The sequence below is a fragment of the Coregonus lavaretus genome (genome assembly GCF_964263955.1).
Source record: "Coregonus lavaretus genome assembly, chromosome: 36".
NCBI lineage: Eukaryota > Metazoa > Chordata > Actinopteri > Salmoniformes > Salmonidae > Coregonus > Coregonus lavaretus.
In genome coordinates, this window is record NC_140023.1 from 20,649,725 (window position 1) to 20,676,902 (window position 27,178).

The 27,178-nt window shown below is 43.3% G+C and overlaps 1 protein-coding gene and 1 pseudogene across 2 annotated transcripts; one reads left to right on the forward strand and one right to left on the reverse strand.

Annotated features, from left to right (window-relative positions):
* Positions 1–106: 106 nt before the first annotated feature.
* LOC311110550 (serine/threonine-protein kinase DCLK2-like) lies at positions 107–19,369 on the reverse strand (annotated as a pseudogene). The gene is made up of 3 exons: positions 19,333–19,369; positions 2,217–2,821; positions 107–115 (listed from the first exon to the last, which is right to left on the reverse strand). The product of its transcript is annotated as a serine/threonine-protein kinase DCLK2-like (transcript).
* On the forward strand, positions 19,170–26,315 carry LOC311110675 (placenta-specific protein 9-like). Its single transcript, XM_084153211.1, has 4 exons — positions 19,170–19,240; positions 19,340–19,431; positions 23,717–23,808; positions 25,081–26,315. Exons 2-4 carry the CDS (start codon positions 19,368–19,370, stop codon positions 25,234–25,236), a joined length of 312 nt encoding a protein of 103 aa, XP_084009337.1. The 5' UTR covers positions 19,170–19,240; positions 19,340–19,367; the 3' UTR covers positions 25,237–26,315.
* Positions 26,316–27,178: the final 863 nt, after the last annotated feature.

The window sequence follows — 27,178 nt, forward strand, 5'->3', positions numbered from 1 at the left end:
TCAGCCCTCAAGTCCAGCCTGCCTCCAGCCCTGGCCCCTCCCTCCCCTTGGCTCTATTCCGGTACCAGACCTGGATTAAACCTCCAGGTCTGTGACGCGTTGCTAATCAGATGCTCTAAGGGGATAGAGTTAGACTTACAGTTTATCTAGGGAACAATGATCTGGGGGCTTGGGCCGTCAGTCGATAAAGACACTAGGAGGATCAGAGAGGAGACTGGCCGGTCAGGCCTGGATAGAGATGGGAAAGAGTGTGTGTCTGTGTTTGAGAGCGAGAGAGCAAGGTAGAAGGTTCCTCCACCTCTGATCTCTGAACTAGGATGAAGACGTCCCCTACAACTTCCCCAACAGTCAATGGAGGATCAACACATCCTTTGACTTACTTCAGATAGTATAGCTGTGAACTGTAAACGCTCACTCATTTGCATCTTTGTGCGCTATTGTCATAAAAAACAGACTACACCACCTGGTGGAGGTTTGGAGCACCAGGTTAACTGTAAAGGTTCGAGTTCTAGTGACCAGTTTGGAACCACAGAAACACAAGGGTTCAAGATTTCAGCAAAAAGGATGATCTTTTTTTTTGTATACATAGGTAGATTGGAAATGTATCAAAAATGATGTAGGCCACCCACTAAATGGGTTAGGGAGGAATCGATTCCACAAAAGGAAAACAAATGTTTCTCCTATTTTAGGGGATGGGGGATCTCCGGCAGCATGCCCGCTCCTCTCAACGCCGCTCCTCGTTTTACTCCGGTTCTGTCCGCTCATCTGAGTGAGTGTGACGAGGTGTGAAAGGAGTCAGGCGCAGGAGGTAAAATACCGAAGTCCAGAGTTTAATCCGTTTGCAGAAATCAAATGCCCCAAGCGTCAAACGAAACTGTACAAGGGAAAACATCCACCTTGGCAAATACACAGTAAAATGTAGCTCAACCAAGCTTCAAGCTCTCACAACAAAACAATCACTCACAAAGACAAGGGGAACAGAGGGAACACTTATACACATACTAATTAGGGGAATGAGCACCAGGTGTGTGTGATTGACAAGACATGACAAGTGGAGTGATGAGAATGGGATCGGCAGTAGCTAGTACTCCGGTAACGATGAACGTCGTGACAGTGAGCCTCTTAACAGTAACAGTCCAGTCTTCAAATCAATAGATACAGTAATATTTAAATCTTCAACTTCAATTGTCAGTACTTTAAAAGCAGTGAGCCATCAATAGCAGGTATGTTAAAATGAGTGAGATTAAAAGCCAGCAATATTGGTCCTTTGACATTCCAGTAAAAGCATTTACATTTACATTTACATTTACGTCATTTAGCAGACGCTCTTATCCAGAGCGACTTACAAATTGGTGCATTCACCTTATAGCCAGTGGGATAACCACTTTACAATATGTTTTTTTCTTATTTTATTTTTTATTTTTTTGGGGGGGGGGGGGGCTAAGGGGGGGGTAGAAGGATTACTTTATCCTATCCCAGGTATTCCTTAAAGAGGTGGGGTTTCAAGTGTCTCCGGAAGGTGGTGAGTGACTCCGCTGTCCTGGCATCGTGAGGGAGCTTGTTCCACCATTGGGGTGCCAGAGCAGCGAACAGTTTTGACTGGGCTGAGCGGGAACTGTGCTTCCGCAGAGGTAGGGGGGCCAGCAGGCCAGAGGTGGATGAGCGCAATGCCCTCGTTTGGGTGTAGGGACTGATCAGAGCCTGAAGGTATGGAGGTGCCATTCCCCTCACAGCTCCGTAGGCAAGCACCATGGTCTTGTAGCAGATGCGAGCTTCAACTGGAAGCCAGTGGAGTGTGCGGAGGAGCGGGGTGACGTGAGAGAACTTGGGAAGGTTGAACACCAAACGGGCTGCGGCATTCTGGATGAGTTGTAGGGGTTTAATGGCACAGGCAGGGAGCCCAGCCAACAGTGATCCAGACGGGAGATGACAAGTGCCTGGATTAGGACCTGTGCCGCTTCCTGTGTAAGGCAGGGTCGTACTCTCCGAATGTTGTAGAGCATGAACCTACAGGATCGGGTCACCGCCTTGATGTTAGCGGAGAACGACAGGGTGTTGTCCAGGGTCACGCCAAGGCTCTTTGCACTCTGGGAGGAGGACACAACGGAGTTGTCAACCGTGATGGCGAGATCATGGAACGGGCAGTCCTTCCCCGGGAGGAAGAGCAGCTCCGTCTTGCCGAGGTTCAGCTTGAGGTGGTGATCTGTCATCCACACTGATATGTCTGCCAGACATGCAGAGATGCGATTCGCCACCTGTTTTCCCTCCAGTGTGTACAGCCGTTTGACTGCCCCGGAGTCCAGCTTGATGGCGTCTGTGATGTCGGTCAGCACCTGTTCGAAGGAGTGGGCCGTCTTCTTATTCAGCAGGATCCTCACTGCCTTCCTGGGCTTGACCCTGCTGCGGATGACTGTGACCAGCTTGGGCTTGATGAAGTCTCTGGTGCCGAGGCTGGCCTCGCTACGCTGCAGCTCGCCCTTTACCAGGGTGCTGAGGGAGGACAGGGAGCGGGACTGGTCTGCCTTGATGCCCACTGACCAGTTGGGGTTAACGTTCTTGGTGTAGTCCTCCCGGCGGTAGGGCTCGTTAGAGGCACACACGTAGCTCTCACCCTCCACTAACTCGTCCAGGCTGCTGATCTTCTTGCTGCCGTCCACGGTGTAGATGCTCCGGACACCTTGTGGCAGGTTGACGTTGTCCGAGAGAGACCGGGTAAGCTCCATAAGCAGGGCGTCTAAGGACCTAAAACGGTCGTTGGACACGGCTTACACCAAACCCTTGAAGTATTTGTCACCATTTCGGTAGAACCGCACTTTTTTGGCTTTTAAACATTTAAAACATTTCACTTCCCTGTTTACTTTGTGACCCAGTCCGGATTTTGCTACTGATTAGTCTGATGCGCCTTCGAAATTCCATAGTTTTTCCAGTTTCAGTGTTTCGCAAGAGGTTCTTCTTCATCTCCATCTCAAACCATTCTGGCACACGTTGCTTCCATGGCTTTTAAATACACACCTCAGTCTGGTCAAGTGCCAATGAGAATGTACATTGAATTATTGATACTTGCATTCTCACAAGGGGTTGAGAATTCCAGGAAGTGGTGTGCTCCCGTATTCCCTCCATAGTAGCACTCCAATGTTGACAGCGTTGCTCCTATGAGTAAACCGTGAAACTCCAAACAAGGGTAAGTGAAATGCTTAAAAATACACAAAAATACACACGTGCAAAAACGGTGTGAGCAAGCCATCTCATGGTGGAATGTACAACAATAAGACCTCGTTATCACCTTGTCGTCGTCATCTCATGACACTATTACACTCAGTGTGATTAAAACAGCAACATACACTATCTAGTAAATACTGTAATATTTTATGTTTACAATATGTGAATCTGGGAATCATTTTAGTCATTTAGCAGACGCTCTTATCCAGAGCGACTTACAGTTAGTGAGTGCATACATTTTCATACTGGCCCCCCGTGGGAATCGAACCCACAACCCTGGCATTGCAATCGCCATGCTCTACCAACTGAGCTACAGGGGACAATCAGTGTGACTGACTTTACTTTGTAAGCAGGAAAGGGGGAGAGACAGTGAGAGAAGAGATAAAACAGAGGCAAAGGTCATCCATTGATTTATGAGCACAGCAGATATCTGTATCTCTCACATGCAGAACACACACTCCCATCTACACAAAGAAACACGCACGTTTGTTTTACTATCCTTGTGGGGACCAAACAATTGATTCCCATTCAAAATCCTATTTTCCTTAACCTAACCTAACCATAAACCATAAACCTAACCTTAACCCCTAATCCTAACCTTAATTGTAAACCTAACTCTTAACCTAACCATAACCATAACTTGAACCCCTAATCTTAATTGTAACCGTAAACATAATCCCTAAGCTTAAAATAGCCTTTTTCCTTGTGGGGACCGGCAAAAATGTCCCCATTTGTCAGACTTTTCCTTGTTTTAATCTCCTTGTGAGGACTTCTGGTCCCCAAAGGATAGAAAACCAAACACACACACACACCAGATTTAACCCCTAATCCCTTTGTTAGTGACAAGGAGGCATGTCTCTGCCAAAGAGTTAACCGGCATCCAGAGCTGGCCTAATCTTTTGGCAAGACAATGGGGTTTTGTAGGGTCTGCAGAGTGCTTTTAACTAGGAGACTGGGCATGAACTAAGAGACTGAGCATGGGCAAGCTGTCCCTCTTCCCCCACTAAATTGTCCTTGATGATGGTCTGTGTACCACTCGGCCAACCTCTACCCTGGAGCTTTGGGGTTTAGATGGCTGGGAGGCTCTGTTCCTTTCAGCACAGCTCCCTGTCTATCTGATGATGGCGTTCTTGGCAGGCCAACCACTGTTGTTCCTGGAAAGGCTATCGGGGAACCTGGTTGTGCTTCCCACACAACTCTCCTTCTTGAGAGAAAGGGAGAGAGACAAAGAGAGAAAGAGAGAGAGATATGATCCCTGCATCCACCCTCCCCGTCTCGTTCTCTCTCTCTGTCGATTTTCCATTAATTTTCCCCCATGTTGGCCAGCCCCCTAGCAATTTGAGTTCAACCAATGAGCTTCAGTCCCTCACCATACGAGTGACAGCTAGCAAGATGCACCCAGAGAGAGAGAGAGAGAAAGAGAGCAATGATGTGGTGCACATATCTGCACGTGACGTAGTACGCAATTGTTGGGGACCCCTTTTCGCTCGTGAAAGCTACTTTCAAAACTACTGGCTAAAAAGTATACAAAAGTACACGAGAATCCCTTTAAGTCTAAAATGAAAAGGTGTTTTATTTTATGTTCAAGAACTTATCTATTCACCCTTTAAATCCTTTACAAATATTGTTTCAAACATTTTCTCAAATGACATTACATGAAGGATTATTTGTCTTACACTGTTCAAATGTATTATGAAATAATTAAAAAAAAAACATTCTGTGGTACTAGTTCCATGAATTTCACTGTAGTGTTTGCCCCCTCTGTCGGACACGGACAAACAGTACACCAAACGACGGCTATTGACCTGCCCGTTCGTTTGGTACTGTACCACTTATCTCTAAACTAGGATGAAGACGTCCCCTACAACTTCCCCCACAGTCAAAGGAGGATCTACACAACCTTTGACCCACTTCAGATAGTATAGCTGTGTAAATGCTCACTCATTAGCATATTTATGTTCTATTACATTTACATTTAGCAGATGCTCTTAGCCAGAGCGATTTACAGTTAGTGAATGCATACATGTTTTTATTTGTATTTTTTTCATACTGGCCCCCCGTGGGAAACAAACCCACATCCCTGCCGGCCAAACCCTCCCCTACCTTGGACGACGCTGGACCAATTGTGCGCCGCCCATGGGTCTCCAGGTCGCGGCCGGCTGCGACAGAGCCTAGACTCGAACCAGGATCTCTAGTGGCACAGCTAGCACTGCGATGCAGTGCCTTAGACCACTGCGCCACTCGGGAGTCCTATTACACTCACTTGACTAATACTGTATTTTCTCATTGTGATTTAGATAGCAACATACACTATCTAGTAAAGAATGTAATATTTTATGTTTACAATATGTGAATTTGAGAATCAGTGGGACTGACTAGACTGTCAGCAGGAAGGGGGAGGAACAGTGAGAGAAGAGATAAAACAGAGGCAAAGGTCACCATTGACTCGTTTATGAGGACAGTAGATTCCCATCTTCTCGGTACGCACTACTACGCATGCACGCACGCGCGCTCGCACATTATAAATACTTTATTTGAATCCACCAATCAAATGTATATTCAAAAGCATCCAAACATTTCAAAGGTGACTGTATGCATGGACACTCAAGGATACTGGTATTTAAGAAGTTTGTTGGCAAAGGCCTGCTCCATGTAGCGATCAAATGAGCAGCCCACATTCAAAATGAGCACCTCCTTCTGGCCTCCCTCCACAACAACAACATCTGGCGTATTTGGCACACAGGAAAACACATCATCATCAACATCAAACCAGCTTCCTCTTACACAATAATGTTTATGGATGCGTACTGTTGGTGAGACTACCTGTCTCACCTCGCTGACTATCAGGTCGACAAGGTGGTCATGTCTGGCAATGTACAAATCCTTGTATGAACAGCAACCATTCACAACATGGGCAACAGACTCCATTACATTTGACTCATGTAGAATACAACATGGGTCATGGTTTGCAAGGTACCAGAGTGCTAGGTTATATTTTGTTGGTAGAACTTGCAGCCTCGCCTTGACAGTAAAGGTTAGAATTTCCTTGCCAATGGCAGCATTCTGGGACATGGAATGGGAGACGGAGAGGTCAGCACAGTCCAGATCAGGGAGTCTCCCCTGCAGCCCCAGGACAGTCCAGTGCTGCAGTAGCTGTATCCGTCTGATACCGAGGAGTGTTGTCCTCGATGTAGGATGAGATGTTCCATCATGAATGACAGAAGCCTCCACAACAACACTGAGGTCTGCTACAACTGGATCAGAGGCAGACACACAAATACACACACACACACACACCCACACAACCCTCTTGTTAGTGACAGGGACGCATGTCTATGCCAAAGAGTTAACCGGTATCCAGAGCTGACCTATTCTTTTGGCAGGACAATGGGGTTTTGTAGGGTCTGCAGAGTGCTTTTAACTAGGAGACTGGGGATTAACTAAGTGACTGCTGGCTCTCTTCCCCCACGAAAGGCCCTTGCTGATGGGCTGTGTACCACTCGGCCACCCACTAGCCTGGAGCATTGGGGCTTAGATGGCGGGAGGCTCTGTTCCTCTCAGTACAGCTCCCTGACTGAAATTATTTTGTTATTTACATATGACTAATTTTTTTTATTTTGGTTGAGACAAGTATGTTAATGTTGTACTTAGTCCCCTTTGACTCCTTTTCAGTTTCAGTCATGATCCAGATAATGGACCAGACAGCCTGAAATCCAGAACTTGTTTTGTGTTATCATTCCACTCCATGTACTCTGTGTCATTACCAAACAATGAAACAACATGTTTGGCATGAAAAGGGGTGGAAACTTAGAACAAACAGACTGGATTTATCCAGGCTAGACCAGACAGTGAGTTCTATCAAATATTTCAGCCTCTGAAATAAATGTTTTAGTTGTAAAGGTACACTGGGTAATAATGAGACACACAGTATTTTACATTGCGGGTCTCTGCAAACTTAACTCTGTGTGCTCAACCCAGCTAGTTTCTGCAAAGGCATTGTTTTTCAAATTCAACTAATTTTTTTCTAATTCAACTCAACAATTTCCCAATTTGAAGTCTAGCCAACTTGGATCTAGCCAACTTGGAAACGGCCTGTGGCATCGGTAGTAGTCATAAACATAAATTCTAGTCCCAAAAATGACTAAAAAGTGTAAGTAGGATAACTTAAAATATAAAGTCAGTATTTTCCAAAACAAGAATGTTTGAGATTTAAGAAATCGATTACATTTCATATTTGAGGGTTGGGTTTTGATTTCAAGTAATGCCCAGTAACACATGGGTGTTTGTTTGTCTCGGAACGCACACCGACCGTGGTAAATTCCGTTTGATGTTTTGATGTTTGATTTCTCTATGGGGCCAACGTCAAACTAACTTTAATGAGAGAACACAAAGATGAGAGAACACCTCAATCAATTTTATAAAGCCCTTTTTACATGAGAGAGAGAGAGAGAGAGAGAGAGAGAGAGAGAGAGAGAGAGAGAGAGAGAGAGAGACTGGATCAGCAGCACAACAGAGGGGACAGTCAGGAGTCATCAGGCCAAGTATTCCTGAGGCATGGTCCTATTTTCAAGTTTTGAATAACAGTTCATTACTCTGAGCTTTATTATCGGTTTACAATGCACATTAGTGATATCTGCGCAGCGGTTAGTTGTTGGCTTTAGTGCCCTACAATCAGTTGGAATAGCAGGTTGGCATCTTACATCATGCTTCCCTTTTTTGTCCTTTAAGTTGACTATTTTTCGGAGAAAGTCAGATGTCGTTGATGACGTGCTTCTGATAAAGTGGTACAGGCATCGGTACACTATTTTGAAGTAAACTGCTTTGCGATTTCGACGCATGCCCCGGAGCTCCGGTATCAAACTACACAATGAGTAACGCTAACTTAGCTATATACACGGGGTACCAGTACCGAGTCCATGTGCAGGTATACGAGGTAATTGAGGTAGATACTGTATGTACATATAACTAGGACTAAAGTGACTAGGCAACAGGATAGATAATAAATGGTAGCAGAACCAACTAGGCTCGTAATCTAACAATTGTATTCATATTTGAATACAAGTTTGTTATTAAGGCACATGAAAGTTCACATGTTCCAGAAGGCATTTCTGCCAAAAAATGCATTTTGATAAAAAAATAAATGTTTACATTCAAATGCCGCTCCTGTGAAGTAGTGACGTGCGACATACACCTAGTTTCCTGAAATGAGTCACATATCAAACATAACACATCATACTAATTGGAGTGTCCCGGATTTACATTTACTATGATACGTCTACCCCAGAGTCCATTTTTATTTTTATTTTTACAGTGCACAGTTGTTCCTGGAAAGGCTATCTGGACCTGGCTGTGCTTCCCACACAACTCTCCTTCCGAGAGTGAGAGAGAGATTGAGAGAGAGAGGATCCCTGCATCCACCCTCTCTTCTCTCTCTCTGTCCCCTTGGTGTCCAGGTGTCCTGTGGCTTGTTAGTGGTATGCGGTAATAACATGTCCTACATACTGTAACTAAGCCATCTCTCTCTCTCTCCCTGCCCTCTCTCTTTTCTCTCCCTCCCTCCCGTCCATCCTCTCTTTCTCTATCTAACCAGTGGACTCTTTAATACATTCTTGCCACTATCAGCTGACATATCAAAGGTCCCTGGTCAACCCCTTTCCTGTCATCTCACTCCCTTCCCCGCTCTCTTTATCTTCTCACTCACTTTTCCTCCACTTCTTTTCCCCTGCTTAGCTCTCTATCTTCAGAGCTGCTTAAGAGGCCAGACGGTCAGCCCCTGATGGAGCCAAAGAAAGTCAAGCTTAATGGAGATAACGAGATTTACTACATAAGAGCCTCGGGGCGGACGGGTTTAGGGTAATTAAATATTGGTTTGAATAAAGAGAAAACAATACCTTTAAAAATCCATAAATGTATCATTATTGTGCAATTTAAATCTATAGGCTACATTAAGGTATTGTCGAAGTTTAATTCAATAAGACCAAAGCTGCGAAAGGAGAGTTGAAAAAGAGAAGGGAAGGCCATAAAAGTAATGTTTGGGAAAGATTTGGTGAAATGGTAAAAGAGGATGATAGCAATGTGATGATTGTGAGGCGCTATACAAATTCCGCAGTCACAAGACCGGACTTCAAATAGGCCTTTGGCATGTCAAGCAAACTGTAGCCTACTGTTTAGATTGGTTAAATGGAAACTGACATCTGGACCCTGACTGTAGGTCTATAACCTCTCACACAGCATTAATATTAACTCCTGCAGAATTAAGAATTTCTTGCAGTGCAATTATACACCAAATGTATGCAACATTTTGGAGTGGAGAAATATGATTGATTTATTTCTGCATTTGTCAGCATCATGAAAACGGATAGTATTTAAACCACATAAAAAATGCATTGAAGCCGAACTGAAATCTTGTCAGAAACATGTTGGGTCGTTTTCACAGCTTTCTATTTCCTTACAACCGGTCAATTGAAAATTTTCCACAGAAAATCGTTGCAATCTTTTTTGCATTATTGCATTTTCTCCCCAGTCCCTAAACATCTTTGCCCCGCGAAAGAAAACGTCTTTGCTCCGCGAAAGAAGATGACAGAGAAAACTTTACCGATGCCAACTAGATTGAAACATTCATTCTATTGATATATTACATTATTTTGTTGAGCAAGGGTTTATTTAGTCTTCTAGGTCAACATACAGTGCATTTGGAAAGTATTCAGACCCCTTCCCTTTTTCCACATTTTGTTACGTTATTCTGAAATTGATTAAATAAATTTTTTCCCTCATCAATCTACACACAATACCCCATAATGACAACGCAAAAACAGGTTATTAGAAATGTTTGCAAATCTATTAAAAACAGAAATACCTTATTTACATACAGTGGGGAAAAAAAGTATTTAGTCAGCCACCAATTGTGCAAGTTCTCCCACTTAAAAAGATGAGAGAGGCCTGTCATTTTTTTTAAAGCAGTGATGTTTTGGGGCTGTCGCTGGGCAACACAGACTTTCAACTCCCTCCAAAGATTTTCTATGGGGTTGAGATCTGGAGACTGGCTAGGCCACTCCAGGACCTTGAAATGCTTCTTACGAAGCCACTCCTTCGTTGCCCGGGCGGTGTGTTTGGGATCATTGTCATGCTGAAAGACCCAGCCACGTTTCATCTTCAATGCCCTTGCTGATGGAAGGAGGTTTTCACTCAAAATCTCACGATACATGGCCCCATTCATTCTTTCCTTTACACAGATCAGTCGTCCTGGTCCCTTTGCAGAAAAACAGCCCCAAAGCATGATGTTTCCACCCCCATGCTTCACAGTAGGTATGGTGTTCTTTGGATGCAACTCAGCATTCTTTGTCCTCCAAACACGACGAGTTGAGTTTTTACCAAAAAGTTCTATTTTGGTTTCATCTGACCATATGACATTCTCCCAATCCTCTTCTGGATCATCCAAATGCACTCTAGCAAACTTCATACGGGCCTGGACATGTACTGGCTTAAGCAGGGGGACACGTCTGGCACTGCAGGATTTGAGTCCCTGGCGGCGTAGTGTGTTACTGATGGTAGGCTTTGTTACTTTGGTCCCAGCTCTCTGCAGGTCATTCACTAGGTCCCCCCGTGTGGTTCTGGGATTTTTGCTCACCGTTCTTGTGATCATTTTGACCCCACAGGGTGAGATCTCGCGTGGAGCCCCAGATCGAGGGAGATTATCAGTGGTCTTGTATGTCTTCCATTTCCTAATAATTGCTCCCACAGTTGATTTCTTCAAACCAAGCTGCTTACCTATTGCAGATTCAGTCTTCCCAGCCTGGTGCAGGTCTACAATTTTGTTTCTGGTGTCCTTTGACAGCTCTTTGGTCTTGGCCATAGTGGAGTTTGGAGTGTGACTGTTTGAGGTTGTGGACAGGTGTCTTTTATACTGATAACAAGTTCAAACAGGTGCCATTAATACAGGTAACGAGTGGAGGACAGAGGAGCCTCTTAAAGAAGAAGTTACAGGTCTGTGAGAGCCAGAAATCTTGCTTGTTTGTAGGTGACCAAATACTTATTTTCCACCATAATTTGCAAATAAATTCATTAAAAATCCTACAATGTGATTTTCTGGATTTCTTTTTCTCAATTTGTCTGTCATAGTTGACGTGTACCTATGATGAAAATTACAGGCCTCTCTCATCTTTTTAAGTGGGAGAACTTGCACAATTGGTGGCTGACTAAATACTTTTTTCCCCACTGTAGGTGCATCCTGTTTCCATTGATCATCCTTGAGATGTTTCTACAACTTGTTTGGAGTCCACCTGTGGTAAATTCAATTGGTTGGACATGATTTGGAAAGGCACACACCTGTCTATATAAGGTCCCACAGTTGACAGTGCATGTCAGAGCAAAAACCAAGACATGAGGTCAAAGGAATTGTCCGCAGAGCTCCAAGACAGGATTGTGTCGAGGCACAGATCTGGGGAAGGGTACCAAAACATTTCTGCAGCATTGAAGGTCCCCAAGAACACAGTGGCCTCCATCATTCTTAAATGGAAGAAGTTTGGAACCACCAAGACTCTTCCTAGAGCTGGTTGCGGGCCAAACTGAGCAATCAGAGGAGATGTGCCTTGGTCAGGGAGGTGACCAAGAGCCCGATGGTCACTCTGACAGAGATCCAGAGTTCCTCTGTGAAGATGGGAGAAACTTCCAGAAGGACAACCATCTCTGCAGCACGCCACCAATCAGGCCTTTATGGTAGAGTGGCCAGAGAGAAGACACTCCTCAGTAAAAGGCACATGAAGGACTCTCAGACCATAAGAAACAAGATTGTCTGGTCTGATGAAACCAAGATTGAACTATTTGGCCTCAATGCCAAGCGTCACCTCTGGAGTAAACCTGGCACCATCCTAAGGTGAAGCATGGTGGTGGCACCATCATGTTGTGGGGATGTTTTCAGCGGTAGGGACTGGGAGACTAGTCAGGATCGAGGGAAAGATCAACGGAACAAAGTACAGAGAGATCCTTGATGAAAACCTGCTCCAGAGCGCTCAGGACCTCAGATTGGGGCGAAGGTTCATCTTCCACCAGAACAATGACCCTAAGCACACAGCCAAGACAATGCAGGAGTTGCTTCGGGACAAGTCTCTGAATGTCCTTGAGTGGCCCAGCCAGAGCCCGGACTTGAACCCGATCGAACATCTCTGGAGAGACCTGAAAATAGCTGTGCAGCAACGCTCCCCATCCAACCTGACAGAGCTTGAGAGGACCTGCAGAGAAGAATGGGAGAAACTCCCCAAATACAGGTGTGCTAAGCTTGTATTGTCATACCCAAGAAGACTCAAGGCTGTAATTGCTGCCAAAGGTGCTTTCGCAAAGTACTGTGTAAAGGGTCTGAATACTTACAGTGCCAGTCAAAAGTTTGGACACACCTACTAATTCAAGTGTTTTTCTTTATTTTTACAATTTTCTACATTGTAGAATAATAGTGAAGACATCAAACCTATGAAATAACACATATGGTATCATGTACAGTGCCTTGCAAAAGTATTCATCCCCCTTGGCGTTTTTCCCATTTTGTTGCATTACAACCTGTAATTTAAATGGATTTTTATTTGGATTTAATGTAATGGACATACACAAAATAGTCCAAATTGGTGAAGTGAAATTAAAAAAATAACTTGTTTCAAAAAATTCTAAAATGATAGATAACGGAAAAGTGGTGCATGCATATGTATTCACCCCCTTTGCTATGAAGCCCCTAAATAACATCTTGTGCAACCAATTACCTTCAGAAGTCACATAATTACTTAAATAAAGTCCACCTGTGTGCAATCTAATGATCTCAGTATATATACACCTGTTCTGAAAGGTCCCAGAGTGCGCAACACCACTAAGCAAGGGGCACCACCAAGCAAGCGGCACCATGAAGACCAAGGAGCTCTCCAAACAGGTCAGGGACAAAGTTGTGGAGAAGTACAGATCAGGGTTGGGTTATAAAAAAACATCAGAAACTTTGAACATCCCACGGAGCAACATTAAATCCATTCTTAAAAAATGGAAAGAATATGGCAACACAACAAACCTGCCAATAGAGAGGGCCGCCCACCAAAACTCACGGACCAGGCAAGGAGAGCATTAATCAGAGAGGCAACAAAGAAACCAAAGATAATCCCGAAGGAGCTGCAAAGCTCCATAGCGGAGATTGGAGTATCTGTCCATAGGACCACTTTAAGCCGTACACTCCACAGAGCTGGGCTTTACTGAAGAGTGGCCAGAAAAAAGCCATTGCTTAAAGAAAATAATAAGCAAACACGTTTGGTGTTCGCCAAAAGGCATGTGGGAGACTCCCCAAACATATGGAAGAATGTACTCTGGTCAGATGAGACTAAAATTGAGCTGGTACCATCCCACAGTGAAAAATGGTGGCTGCAGCATCATGCTGTGGGGATGTCTTTCATCGGCAGGGACTGGGAAACTGGTCAGAATTGAAGGAATGATGGATGGCGCTAAATACAGGGAAATTCTTGAGGGAAACCTGTTTCAGTCTTCCAGAGATTTGAGACTGGGATGGAGGTTCACCTTCCAGCAGAACAATGAATAGTTATGCATGCTCAAGTTTTTTAGTCTTATTTCTTGTTTATTTCACAATAAAAAATATTTTGCATCTTCAAAGTGGTAGGCATGTTGTGTACATCAAATGATACAAATCCCCAAATAATCAATTTTAATTTCAGGTTGTAAGGCAACAAAATAGTAAAAATGCCAAGGGGGGTGAATACTTTCGCAAGCCACTGTAGTAACCAAAAAAGTGTTAAACAAATCAAAATATATTTTATATTTGAGATTCTTCAAAGTAGCCACCCTTTGCCTTGATGACAGCTTTGCACACTCTTGGCATTCTCTCAACCAGCTTCATCAGCAATGCTTTTCCAACAGTCTTGAAGGAGTTCCCACATATGCTTTTCCTTCACTCTGCGGGCCAACCTTTCCCAAACCATCTCAATTGGGTTGAGGTCGGGTGATTGTGGAGGCCAGGTCATCTGATGCAGCACTCCATCACTCTCCTTCTTGGTCAAATAGCCCTTACACAGCCTGGAGGTGTGTTTTGGGTCATTGTCCTGTTGAAAAACAAATGATAGTCCCACTATGCGCAAACCAGATGGGATGGCGTATCGCTGCAGAATGCTGTGGTAGCCATGCTGGTTAAGTGTGCCTTGAATTCTAAATAAATCCCTGACAGTGTCATCAGCAAAGCACCCCCACACCATCACAACTCCTCCTCCATGCTTCACGGTGGGAACCACACATGCAGAGATCATCCGTTCACCTACTCTGCTTCTCACAAAGACACGGCAGTTGGAACCAAACATCTAAAATTTGGACTCATCAGACCAACGGACAGATTTCCGCCCGTCTAATGTCCATTGCTCGTGTTTCTTGGCCCAAGCAAGTCTTCTTCTTATTGGTGTCCTTTAGTAGTGGTTTCTTTGCAAAAATTCGACCATGAAGGCCTGATTCACACAGTCTCCTCTAAACAGTTGATTTTGAGATGTGTCTGTTACTAGAACTATGTGAAGCATTTATTTGGGCTGCAATATGAGGTGCAGTTAACTCTAATGAACTTATCCTCTGCAGCAGAGGTAACGCTGGGTCTTCCTTTATTCTGGCGGTCCTCATGAGAGCCAGTTTCATCATAGCGCTTCATGGTTTTTGCGACTGCGCTTGAAGAAACTTTTAAAGTTCTTGAAATATTCCGGATTGACTGACCTTCATGTCTTAAAGTAATGATGGACTGTCGTTTCTCTTTGCTTATTTGAGCTGTCCTTGCCATAATATGGACTTGGTCTTTTACCAAATAGGGTATACCACCCCTACCTTGTCACAACACAACTGATTGGCTCAAATGCATTAAGAAGGAAAGAAATTCCACAAATTAACTTTTAACAAGGCACACCTGTTAATTGAAATGCATTCCAGGTGACTACCTCATGAAGCTGGTTGAGAGAATGCCAAAAGTGTGCAAAGCTGTCATCAAGGCAAAGGGTGGCTACTTTGAAGAATCTCAAATATAAAACATATTTTGATTTGTTTAACACTTTTTTGGTTACTACATGATTCCATATGTGTTATTTCATAGTTTTGATGTTTTCACTATTATTCTACAATGTAGAAAATTGTAAAAATAAAGACAAACCCTGGAATGAGTAGGTGTTTCCAAACTTTTGACTGTTTCTGTATGTAAATGTCATATTTCAGTTTTTATTTTTTGGGGGGTCATTGTCCATTTGGAAGACCCATTTGCGACCAAGCTTTAACTTCCTGACTGATGTCTTGAGATGTTGCTTCAATATATCCACATAATTTTCCTTCCTCATGATGCCATCTATTTTGTGAAGTGCACCAGTCCCTCCTGCAGTAAAGCACCCCCACAGTATGATGCTGCCACCCCGTGCTTCACGGTTGGGATGCTGTTCTTTGGCTTGCAAGCTCCCCCTTTTTCTTCCAAACATAACGATGGTCATTATGGCCAAACAGTTCTATTTTTGTTTCATCAGACCAGAGGACATTTCTCAAAAAAGTATGATCTTTGTCCCCATGTGCAGTTGCAAACCGTAGTCTGCCTTTTTTATGGCGGTTTTGGAGCAGTGGATTCTTCCGTGCTGAGTGGCCTATCAGGTTATGTCGATATAGGACTCGCTTTACTGTGGATATAGATACTTTTGTACCTGTTTCCTCCAGCATCTTCACAAGGTCCTTTGCTGTTGTTCTGGGATTGATTTGCAGTTTTCGCACCAACGTACGTTAATCTCTAGGAGACAGAACGCGTCTCCTTCCTGAGAGATATGACGGCTGCATGGTCCCATGGTGTTTATACCTGCATACTATTGTTTGTACAGATGAACGTGGTACCTTCAGGCGTTTGGAAATTGCTCCCAAGGATGAACCAGACTTGTGGAGGTCTACAATTCTTTTTCTGAGGTCTTGGCTGATTTATTTTGATTTTCCCATGATGTCAAGCAAAGAGGCACTGATGTTGAAGGTAGGCCTTGAAATACATCCACAGGTACACCTCCAATTGACTCAAATGATGTCAATTAGCCTATCAGAAGCTTCTAAAGCCATGACATAATTTTATGGAATTTTCCAAGCTGTTTAAAGGCACGGTCAACTTAGTGTATGTAAACTTCTGACCCACTGGAATTGTGATACACTGAATTATAAGTGAAATAATCTGTCTGTAAACAATTGTTGGAAGAATTACTTGTGTCATGCACAAAGTAGATGCCCTAACCGACTTGCCAAAACTATAATTTGTTAACAAGACATTTGTGGAGTGATTGAAAAACAAGTTCTAATGACTCCAACCTAAGTGTATGTATACTTCCGACTTCAACTGTACAGCTCTGGAAAAAAGTAAGAGACCACTGCAGAATTATCAGTTTCTCTGGTTTTACTATTTATACAGTGAGGGAAAAAAGTATTTGATCCCCTGCTGATTTTGTACGTTTGCCCACTGACAAAGAAATGATGAGTCTATAATTTTAATGGTAGGTTTATATGAACAGTGAGAGACAGAATAACAACAAAAAAATCCAGAACAACGCATGTCAAAATTGTTATTAATTGATTTGCATTTTAATGAGGGAAATAAGTATTTGACCCCCTCTCAATCAGAAAGATTTCTGGCTCCCAGGTGTCTTTTATACAGGTAACGAGCTGAGATTAGGAGCCCATTCTTAAAGGGATTGCTCCTAATCTCAGTTTGTTACCTGTATAAAAGACACCTGTCCACAGAAGCAATCAATCAATCAGATTCCAAACTCTCCACCATGGCCAAGACCAAAGAGCTCTCCAAGGATGTCAGCGACAAGATTGTAGACCTACACAAGGCTGGAATGGGCTACAAGACCATCGCCAAGCAAATTGGTGAGAAGGTGACAACAGTTGGTGCGATTATTCGCAAATGGAAGAAAAACAAAATAACTGTCAATCTCCCTCGGCCTGGGGCTCCATGCAAGATCTCACCTCGTTGAGTTGCAATGATCATGAGAACGGTGAGGAATCAGCCCAGAACTACACGGGAGGATCTTGTCAATGATCTCAAGGCAGCTGGGACCATAGTCACCAAGAAAACAATTGGTAACACACTACGCCGTGAAGGACTGAAATCCTGCAGCGCCCGCAAGGTCCCCTTGCTCAAGAAAGCACATATACAGGCCCGTTTGATGTTTGCCAATGAACATCTGAACGATTCAGAGGAGAACTGGGTGAAAGTGTTGTGGTCAGATAAGACCAAAATTGAGCTCTTTGGCATCAACTCAACTCGCCGTGTTTGGAGGAGGAGGAATGCTGCCTATGACCCCAAGAACACCATCGCCACCGTCAAACATGGAGGTGGAAACATTATGCTTTGGGGGTGTTTTTCTGCTAAGGGGACAGCACAACTTCACCGCATCAAAGGGACGATGGACGATGGGTGAGAACCTCCTTCCCTCAGCCAGGGCATTGAAAATGGGTCGTGGATGGGTATTCCAGCATGGCAATGACCCAAAAACACACGGCCAAGGCAACAAAGGAATGGCTCAAGAAGTAGCACATTAAGGTCCTGGAGTGGCCTAGCCAGTCTCCAGACCTTAATCCCATAGAAAATCTGTGGAGGGAGCTGAATGTTCGAGTTGCCAAACGTCAGGCTCGAAACCTTAATGACTTGGAGAAGATCTGCAAAGAGGAGTGGGACAAAATCCCTCCTGAGATGTGTGCAAACCTGGTGGCCAACTACAAGAAACATCTGACCTCTGTGATTGCCAACAAGGGTTTTGCCACCAAGTACTAAGTCATGTTTTGCAGAGGGGTCAAATACTTATTTCCCTCATTAAAATGCAAATCAATTTATAAAATTTTTGACATGCGTTTTTCTGGATTTTGTTGTTGTTATTCTGTCTCTCACTGTTCAAATAAACCTACCATTAAAATTATAGACTGATAATTTCTTTGTCAGTGGGCAAACATACAAAATCATCAGGGGATCAAATACTTTTTTCCCTCACTGTAATTCAGTAGAATGAGGTGTGCCTGTGTTGGAATTCAACAGACACTGAAATGGAATGGCTGTCATACATGTAGAAATGCTGATTTAAGAACAATTTGTAGTGGTCTCTTAATTTTTTCCACAGCTGTATAAAAAAGCTCAGGAAATATTTGTTTTTTGGATACATATTTAACCCAATTTTTTGTTGGTGCAAAACTACCTCCATACTTCGATAAAAAGAATTATACCGGTACCGGGTTACCTTCAGATGAGTCCCTTGACACTTGTGGGGTCTAGAACGGAACGGAGAACACCATCGTGAGAGTCTCCCATTTCCACATACTAGTTTGTAACCCAAACGGTTCAGACGCTACAGACAGAAGTTGGCACATCGGCGGTACCGACTTCAGACAAGTCCTGTGGGGCTTGTGGGGGTCCTAGAGCAAATGAGAGTAGAGTCATCTTTCCATAGAATGGTCATATTAGTTAGTAGGCCAAACCCGTTCGATGTTTTCGTGAGAAGACCGATTTTCGGGATGTCTCCTAGTCTGACAAACAGCTCTGTAGCTCTGCCACTTTCCACCGTAGATGTGGAAGGCTGACATAGGTGGATGCGGTGGATTGAGACAATATCTCTAGCTTAAACTGACAGATTTGTATGTTTAAAAAAAAATGTTGATTTGATTGTGCGTCAATAGACTCTTAAGGATTTTAAAGGATATATTTTTCTTCACGTTGAATTCACCCAGTGTGTCATTACACACCATACCGTTCCTCAAGGATTACAACCCCACCTTCATGCCCTTCCTGCTAAATGTTATCCGTGTTGGAGTATGCTTCAGTGCAGGCTCCAGCTTTGCTGAGGAGTCCCACCCTAGAAAACCCCCCTCGCTTCATCGTTCAGCCTCAGCCCCCTCCTCAGATAGAGGGCTTTTGTTCTGCATCTAATGTTTTCATTAGGATACTGGGTGCAGCCGAGGGAGGAGGAGAAAGAGAGAGACGTTCAATACGTTTTTGGGCACTGAATACACTGTGAGTATTTCTTTCTCTCTTTCTTTCTCTTTCTTGCTTACTTCCTCTGTATTTCTCTCATTGCAAGAGACAGTTAAATAGTCCACTCTTACCCTCCAGCTGGACTTCAGGTTTCCTCTCCTCCGCCATGACCCGCCCCTCCACCATCTCACTTGGACTCCTGATCCTCCTCATTGGCTATGCAGCAGCAGGTAAGAGACGTGATTTGGTATCGCTGGGGTTAGAGGTCATAGGGAAAAGGGGAAAGGGGAAAGGGCAGGGGGCACAGCAGATGTGTAAACAAACCATAAATAGATGTGTTGTTTACTCTGTCAGATTCTGTTCTACCTGGAACCAAAATGAGTATGCAGTTTATGTAGTACGCTAGTATGGGTAATCAGAGAGAGAGAGAGAGAGAGAGAGAGAGAGAGAGAGAGAGAGAGAGAGAGAGAGAGAGAGAGAGAGAGAGAGAGAGAGAGAGAGAGAGAGAGAGAGATACACTCATGGGGTTAGAACATCTGTTTCTTATTTTTTACGCAGCATTGACCATTCTCCATGTAGTACTCCATCAGTACAGTTTTTGACTACAAAAAAAATCTTCAATTGTATCCATATGTACAGTGTCTGTCTCCAAACCTATCATTCCAACCTTGTTTACTGCTCAAACTGACTTCCAGAGGAAATCACAAACACTTTGGCCACCCTCCATATCCTACTCTATATAACATCAAGGACTTCTGAGAAACCAGAGATGATTAGGCTTGAGTGTGACTTCATACACAAGGAATGGCTGACTATGGCAACAACACATAGAACCACACATTTCTCACGCTCTCTGTCAACATACTATCGATCCAGGAAATACCCTGGAGATCTGACTAACAACTTGTTAGTCTTTTTTCCATTGGCGGGCCTGTATTAGGCAAGAGCTGGTTTGTGGGACCACTGGTGTTCTAACTGACCTAATGCTCTGGCTCAGGCTGTGTTCTTCATCATTCACTCCGCTGCACGTCTAGCTCTGTCTCCTGTGGCCAGCACAAACGCACATGTGCAAACATGGTCACACACACATGGGAACATGAACAGAGACACGCGGAGACAGGCAAACATGCACGCCATCTTCCGACCCTGTCTCCCATGGCGGAGTGTGTTAGATCAGACTCTTGTGGGCTGCAGTGTTTTACTTTCCTATGGCCTATTTCCCCTGAGTGTGTGGGTCAGTATTTCTCAACCTCCTGGTGCAACTGTGATAGAATACACAAAGGAGTGTGCACTTCATCAGGCATGTCATCATCTGCCTCATCTGCCTTTGTCCAACACACACACGCACGCACACACTCCCCTGACAAGCTTTAGCTGCAGTCTTAGGGCCTTTTGGTTCCCCTACATGTTGATAGCCAAACCAGAGCAGCACAGGCTGTTTTAACAACCAGAGCAGGGAATTCTGGCATTCAACAGCAAACCACTATGGTCAGATTATATACGCTGAATAACTATAGAACTGAGACAGCATCCTGCCTGCATCTGTGTGCCAGTGTGTGTGTTTGTTTGTATCACGTGCTAAACTTCAATTCAAAGACGATGCCCTCCATGCATCTTTCACAGATTGTGATCAATTGACATGTCACACGTCTTCCTTTGGGAAAAAGCCTTGAAGTTTGCCAACTGGCTAATATGCCCAGATGAATTTCACATATTGAAAGTTAAGGGTCCATCTGTAGTACTGACGCAGAGACGTGGTGCGTTTTTCTATTGAGAGAAATCCAAAGAGGAGCTCTAGCTTACATTCATCCTTTGGGTTTCCTTGGCTTTTGTCCTGGGTCCACTTGGCATGCTCTGTGGTGGTGTAATGGAGCTTATAAAATTGTACCGTGGATAGCTCCATAAAAACAGCACAACCGGTAATTCATGGCTGCTGTTCACAGGGCACTGGAAGACAGTCATGACGTTGGAAAAGTAAATGGTCCTTATGTTGTGTTACTTTTATGACAGGCAGGGAACAGACTACTATAAATGTGAGAGAGGCCAAATTCTACTCTCAATAGACTGCTATATACAGTGGGGAAGAAAAGTATTTAGTCAGCCACCAATTGTGCAAGTTCTCCCACTTAAAAAGATGAGAGAGGCCTGTAATTTTCATCATAGGTACACGTCAACTATGACAGACAAATTGAGGAAAAAAAATCCAGAAAATCACATTGTAGGATTTTTAATGAATTTATTTTCAAATTATGGTGGAAAATAAGTATTTGGTCAATAACAAAAGTTTCTCAATACTTTGTTATATACCCTTTGTTGGCAATGACACAGGTCAAACGTTTTCTGTAAGTCTTCACAAGGTTTTCACACACTGTTGCTGGTATTTTGGCCCATTCCTCCATGCAGATCTCCTCTAGAGCAGTGATGTTTTGGGTCTGTCGCTGGGCAACACGGACTTTCAACTCCCTCCAAAGATTTTCTATGGGGTTGAGATCTGGAGACTGGCTAGGCCACTCCAGGACCTTGAAATGCTTCTTACGAAGCCACTCCTTCGTTGCCCGGGCGTTGTGTTTGGGATCATTGTCATGCTGAAAGACCCAGCCACGTTTCATCTTCAATGCTCCCAATCCTCTTCTGGATCATCCAAATGCACTCTAGCAAACTTCAGACGGGCCTGGACATGTACTGGCTTAAGCAGGGGGACACGTCTGGCACTGCAGGATTTGAGTCCCTGGCGGCGTAGTGTGTTACTGATGGTAGGCACCTGATTTCTTCAAACCAAGCTGCTTACCTATTGCAGATTCAGTCTTCCCAGCCTGGTGCAGATCTACAATTTTGTTTCTGGTGTCCTTTGACAGCTCTTTGGTCTTGGCCATAGTGGAGTTTGGAGTGTGACTGTTTGAGGTTGTGGACAGGTGTATTTTATACTGATAACAAGTTCAAACAGGTGCCATTAATACAGGTAACGAGTGGAGGACAGAGGAGCCTCTTAAAGAAGAAGTTACAGGTCTGTGAGAGCCAGAAATCTTGCTTGTTTTGTAGGTGACCAAATACTTACTTTCCACCATAATTTGCAAATAAATTCATTAAAAATCCTACAATGTGATTTTCTGGATTTTTTTTCTCTCAATTTGTCTGTCATAGTTGACGTGTACCTATGATGAAAATTACAGGCCTCTCTCATCTTTTTAAGTGGGAGAACTTGCACAATTGGTGGCTGACTAAATACTTTTTTCCCCCACTGTATGTTGTATGTAACTGTCTTTGTTCTGTGTTTGTAATGCCTTTTAGTGTGCATATAATGCCACAGAAAAACATTTCCTAAGGTCCTAGGACAATATATAGTAAGCAAGACAACATATAATTATTATATTAAATTATTATATTATAAGACATTTCCAGCTTGAAGGATGTTAAAACATTCTGTGATGTCATGGAAACCAGATTCAACAGGAAGTGTGGCTGAAGAAAATAGACAGGGCTCCATGCCATAGATTATACTGTACATGTTCTATGCTCCATGCGTCATTAAGAAGACGCCTGTCTTCACAGACATATGGACCACACATCCTAGCCACATTCATCACTGCCATAGCCACCAGAGACCAGCGCTTCAGCTCACAGAGAAAAATAAGGGCTCTTAAAAAGGGGTAGGTGGTTAATTGGAACCATAAAACCTGGATGGCGAAGGGAAAAAGGTGGTTGAACAATGTATGCAGGTTTCTCCACCACACTCAGCCCATAAAGGTTCAAGGTTGATTCAAACTGAGACCGCCTCACAGTTCACTGCCAGACAAAGGGTTGAGTTGTGTATCAAAGCTAAGCCATAGGTGTAGTCTACTTGGCCTAAGGGTATGCAAGTATGCAATGCTGCACTAACTCTGTCCCATGCTGCACTGACTCTGGATCAGTGGCATCTCCTTTGAATAAACTGGGTCACGTCCTGGTGAAAGTACGGGTGTACTGATCCCAGTTCAGTTTGCTGGAGCGCCATGTCAGCAGAATGGCATGTGGCCAGGGGTTGTGGTGAACTGATTGGCTGGGCTGCAGGCTGCCTGCAGAGCAGAGATGTAGAGGTAAGAGAAAACACGTTGAACGGGCTGTGAACCAGACAGACGGGAGAGGGAGGGAGAACAAGGAGAGGAGACAAGGAAGACTTGTTTTGGTGACCTTTACCGATAAGCAGGATGAAGATTTATAATGGAACAGAACTGAGTTTTTTTCCCATTTCTGCTGAGAAGAACTCAAGCTGTGGATAGAGATAGTAGACAAAAAATACACTGGGTTTTCTCAGGGAGGTTTTGAGAATTCTGCTCTGGTGTGTATTGAAGTCCATAAGTATGTCCTCTAGTCTAGTCTGTATGAAGGATGTACAGTAAGACTAAGCTATTGAAATGATAAAAGAACATGTGTTGGTAAAGTCAGAAATAAAGTTAGAAAACATGTTCTGTTCTTCAAGATAACACATATTTGTCTTGTAATCGAAAATTATGTCTGCTGGCCTATGTTTTCCATCAGGACCCGAGTCTGAGTTCCAACCCAGAGCTGTCCGGTCGAGTGCCTGTCAGGACCACGGTACTCTTCATGACAGACTGGATGTAGTGGAGAAGGTGGAGTAATAATCACAATGCTTTTCACTGTCTTGTTTGGTCACATGTTAAACAAAATATATCTAATAAAGCCTTCATAAACCCTTTATAAGGCGTATGTTGCTGCTTCACAAACCACTCATAACCAAATATCATAATACAAGGTGATATAACAGGTCCTTACATATGGTGCTTAACATTTTTTTTTTTGCATAACCTTTATGGCACTCTTTAGAATGACATAGTAGTATTCTTATAAATGATTTGTGTAGTTGGACTTAAAGGGTTCAATCAGACATTCGATCTTTGAAGGAATTTGGAAGATTTCCCAGTGGTTTGTAACATTAATACTTTGTATCAACTAGTTTTTTGTTTAATGGCGACGGCCAAACTATCTGCACTATTTTCTTTTAAGGATCAGATTTTTTAGCTAAAATGCCCATCCAAATGGCTCAGCAGTGGAATTCACTCAGTTACTAACATTTCTTCCTCTTTGGTTCACGCCACCCAGAGAGTATTGATGTTGAACGAGTATTGAGTGCATCTGAGGAGAACCTATCCCCGCTGGTAGCCTAGCGGTTAGAGAGGTGAGCCAGCAACCGGAGGGTTGGCAGTTTGAATCCCAGTTCTGACAGGAAAATATCTATCAGGAAGTGAGCTGATAATTGGAGGGTTGCAGGTATCAAATCCTAGATGCTGTTGTGCCCTTGAGCAAGGCACTTAACCCCCCACAACAACGGTGGGTATAGGATTGGTGAAAACAATGGTATTAGCTTCAGCTTTCACGTTGATATGCTATATGGAAACTTTGCCATAGTTTACTTACTATCCAATTCTTTAAAGAGATTCTCCGGTACTTTTTAGCCATTAGTTCTGAAAGTAGGCTCAAGACCCAAAAGTGGTCCCCGAAAATTGCTTACTACGTCACATATGTACAGATATGTGCATCACGTCATTGCTCTCTCTATCGCTCCGTGTGCATCTTGCTAGCTGTCACTCTAATTGCTTGGGGGCTGGCCCACGTGGGGGAAAATGGCGGCGCATAGCTTCCAGAAAACAGTTGCTTTTGTACTAGGGATTTCGTGGCTAATTAAATCTGCTCAAAGATTATATATGTATGAACTACACATTGACACATCCAGCCCAAAGCGGGAGGTTTAAAAATGACTTACTAATCGCAAAAGTTCCCAGAGCAAGTCAACACTTAGGTTTAGGTTCTAGGGATAGGGCCTAGGAATCAATGTGAGTTGGGCTGATAGATGACCCTGTCTGTCCCTTATGTGTCCCCTGCAGCATGTAGAGGACACAGTACAAAAGCTGGAGGCTGAGCTGGCCGTGCTGCTGCACACAATAGAGGCCCCTAAGTGGAGCCCCCTGCTGGACACGGCTGGAAAACATGTGGTGGACATCCTGGACGGCCACGGACTGGTGGAGAATGGCGACTCCTGAGAGAGGAAGAGAAGGGAGAAGATCTCTGTTGAGCAGCTACTAATGCTACTTCACTCTGGCCTTAGGAAGTGATGAGGGTGCACCTGGCTAGGGCAAACAATGAAAGACACTTTAATGTACAATCTATGCTGTTTTGCTGAAGTTGTATTTTGTAAGTGGACAACATGGTATAAAACAAGCCCTTTAAAGTGTAAACACAGGCTTAGTATATATTCTGTGGTACAGTTGATAGATCACCACATTAAAGCTTATTTTTCCGCGTAATACACTCCTCTAATCCTCGGACACTCTCATCGTTTCTCCCATCATAGACAAAACCTGAATCCCTACACCCAGGGGTAACTGTGTCCCAGCCTCTCAGGATGTTTACTTCAAAGTTCTAAACCATTGATTGTTTTATCTGGTAATGTATTCTGTTTTGGGTGGGATTTACCCTTTCCTGTCCCATGCCTCTCTTCCGCCCCCTGGTGCCAATCAAGAGCGACAAATGCAGCACCGAGTCATTAGGTAGACCTTGCCCTTTACCACAAATCAAGAATCAGGTTACCCTACCCTCAATCCTAAACTAAACCATTAGGGGGCTGTAAATCATACCTGACCCTGTATCAGTGGTTAGGGACTACTAATAATCTCAATGTGGATGAATGACAAAAACAAATCACTACAGAGACCACTAGACGGAATGTATTTATTTATCAAAGCAGTTAAAGCAACATGTTTCAATACACAGAGCAGTTTGAATAGGTACAGTACAAGGCTTCCACTGAGACCCAGGCTAGTTGCAAGTGTATTTATTTAGTCCCCATAAAAATCTTACAGAACATGTTCAAAATCGGATCACAAAAAGGAGAGTGGTCATAGATCATCAAACCTGTTTTTTGTTCTTAAAAATGTACACTACCTTACTAAATGATTCTACAAAGATCAGACACTAATGCTAGATGTGAGAGCGTTGATACTTATCCAGATATGGTAAAGGTGCTGTGGAAGTTGGTCACTCCCTCTATAACAATGCTGTTTGAAACACCCTGGTAAATATACTTACAACAATGTTACTCAATAAACTAGCATGTAAACACATTGGTAAGAACATATTTTAGATTTTTGCGGGTTAGGCAAGCAACATCCGATCAGGAATGGAGATGAATTTGAGATATCAAGGGAATGACATTAGGCTACAATATTGTTGAAAAAAGCTACCCAGCAGGGTTCTATTAAATTCAATGACTATTAATTACAAATACTAGACATAATTACATGGACATATCTAGCACGGGAGACTGAGCATCCAATCAAGCTTTTTCATCTAATCTTCATTAGAGAGGACAATGTAAAGACATGTTGAAGAGCTGTATATATACTGTATATAATAAACCTGTGGTTTGAATTGAAGAGGGCAGTCCATAAGTGCAGAAGAAGGATATTAAGGATCTAGAAGGAACCTGCATGGAGGAATGGTCTAAAATCCCTCCCAAGGTTCTCGAACTCATAAAACATTTTACAAAATGGCTAAGCGCCGTTATTCGTGAGGTATTGAAAGGTTTTGAAAAAGGGTGTCTATAATTGACCCCTACCTTTGAAAAAAATAATAATATATACCATTTAGCAGATGCTTTTATCCAAATATTAAAGTATTCCTTGTTAAACAAAATCTCTTTCTTTGAGCAATTAGTATAAAATAATATAATTTCCCCAAATTCTTTTGCACACAATATAGGTCAGTATTTGAATTATGAGGTCATTTTTGCTAATCTTTTTCAAGGGTGTGAATCATTTCAGACCCCACTGTATGTATGTGTATATATACAGTGCATTTGGAAAGTATTCAGACCCCTTGACTTTTTCCACATTTTGTTACGTTACAGCCTTATTCTAAAATTGATTAAATTGTTTTTCCCCATCATCAATCTACACACAATACCCCATAATGACAAAGCAAAAA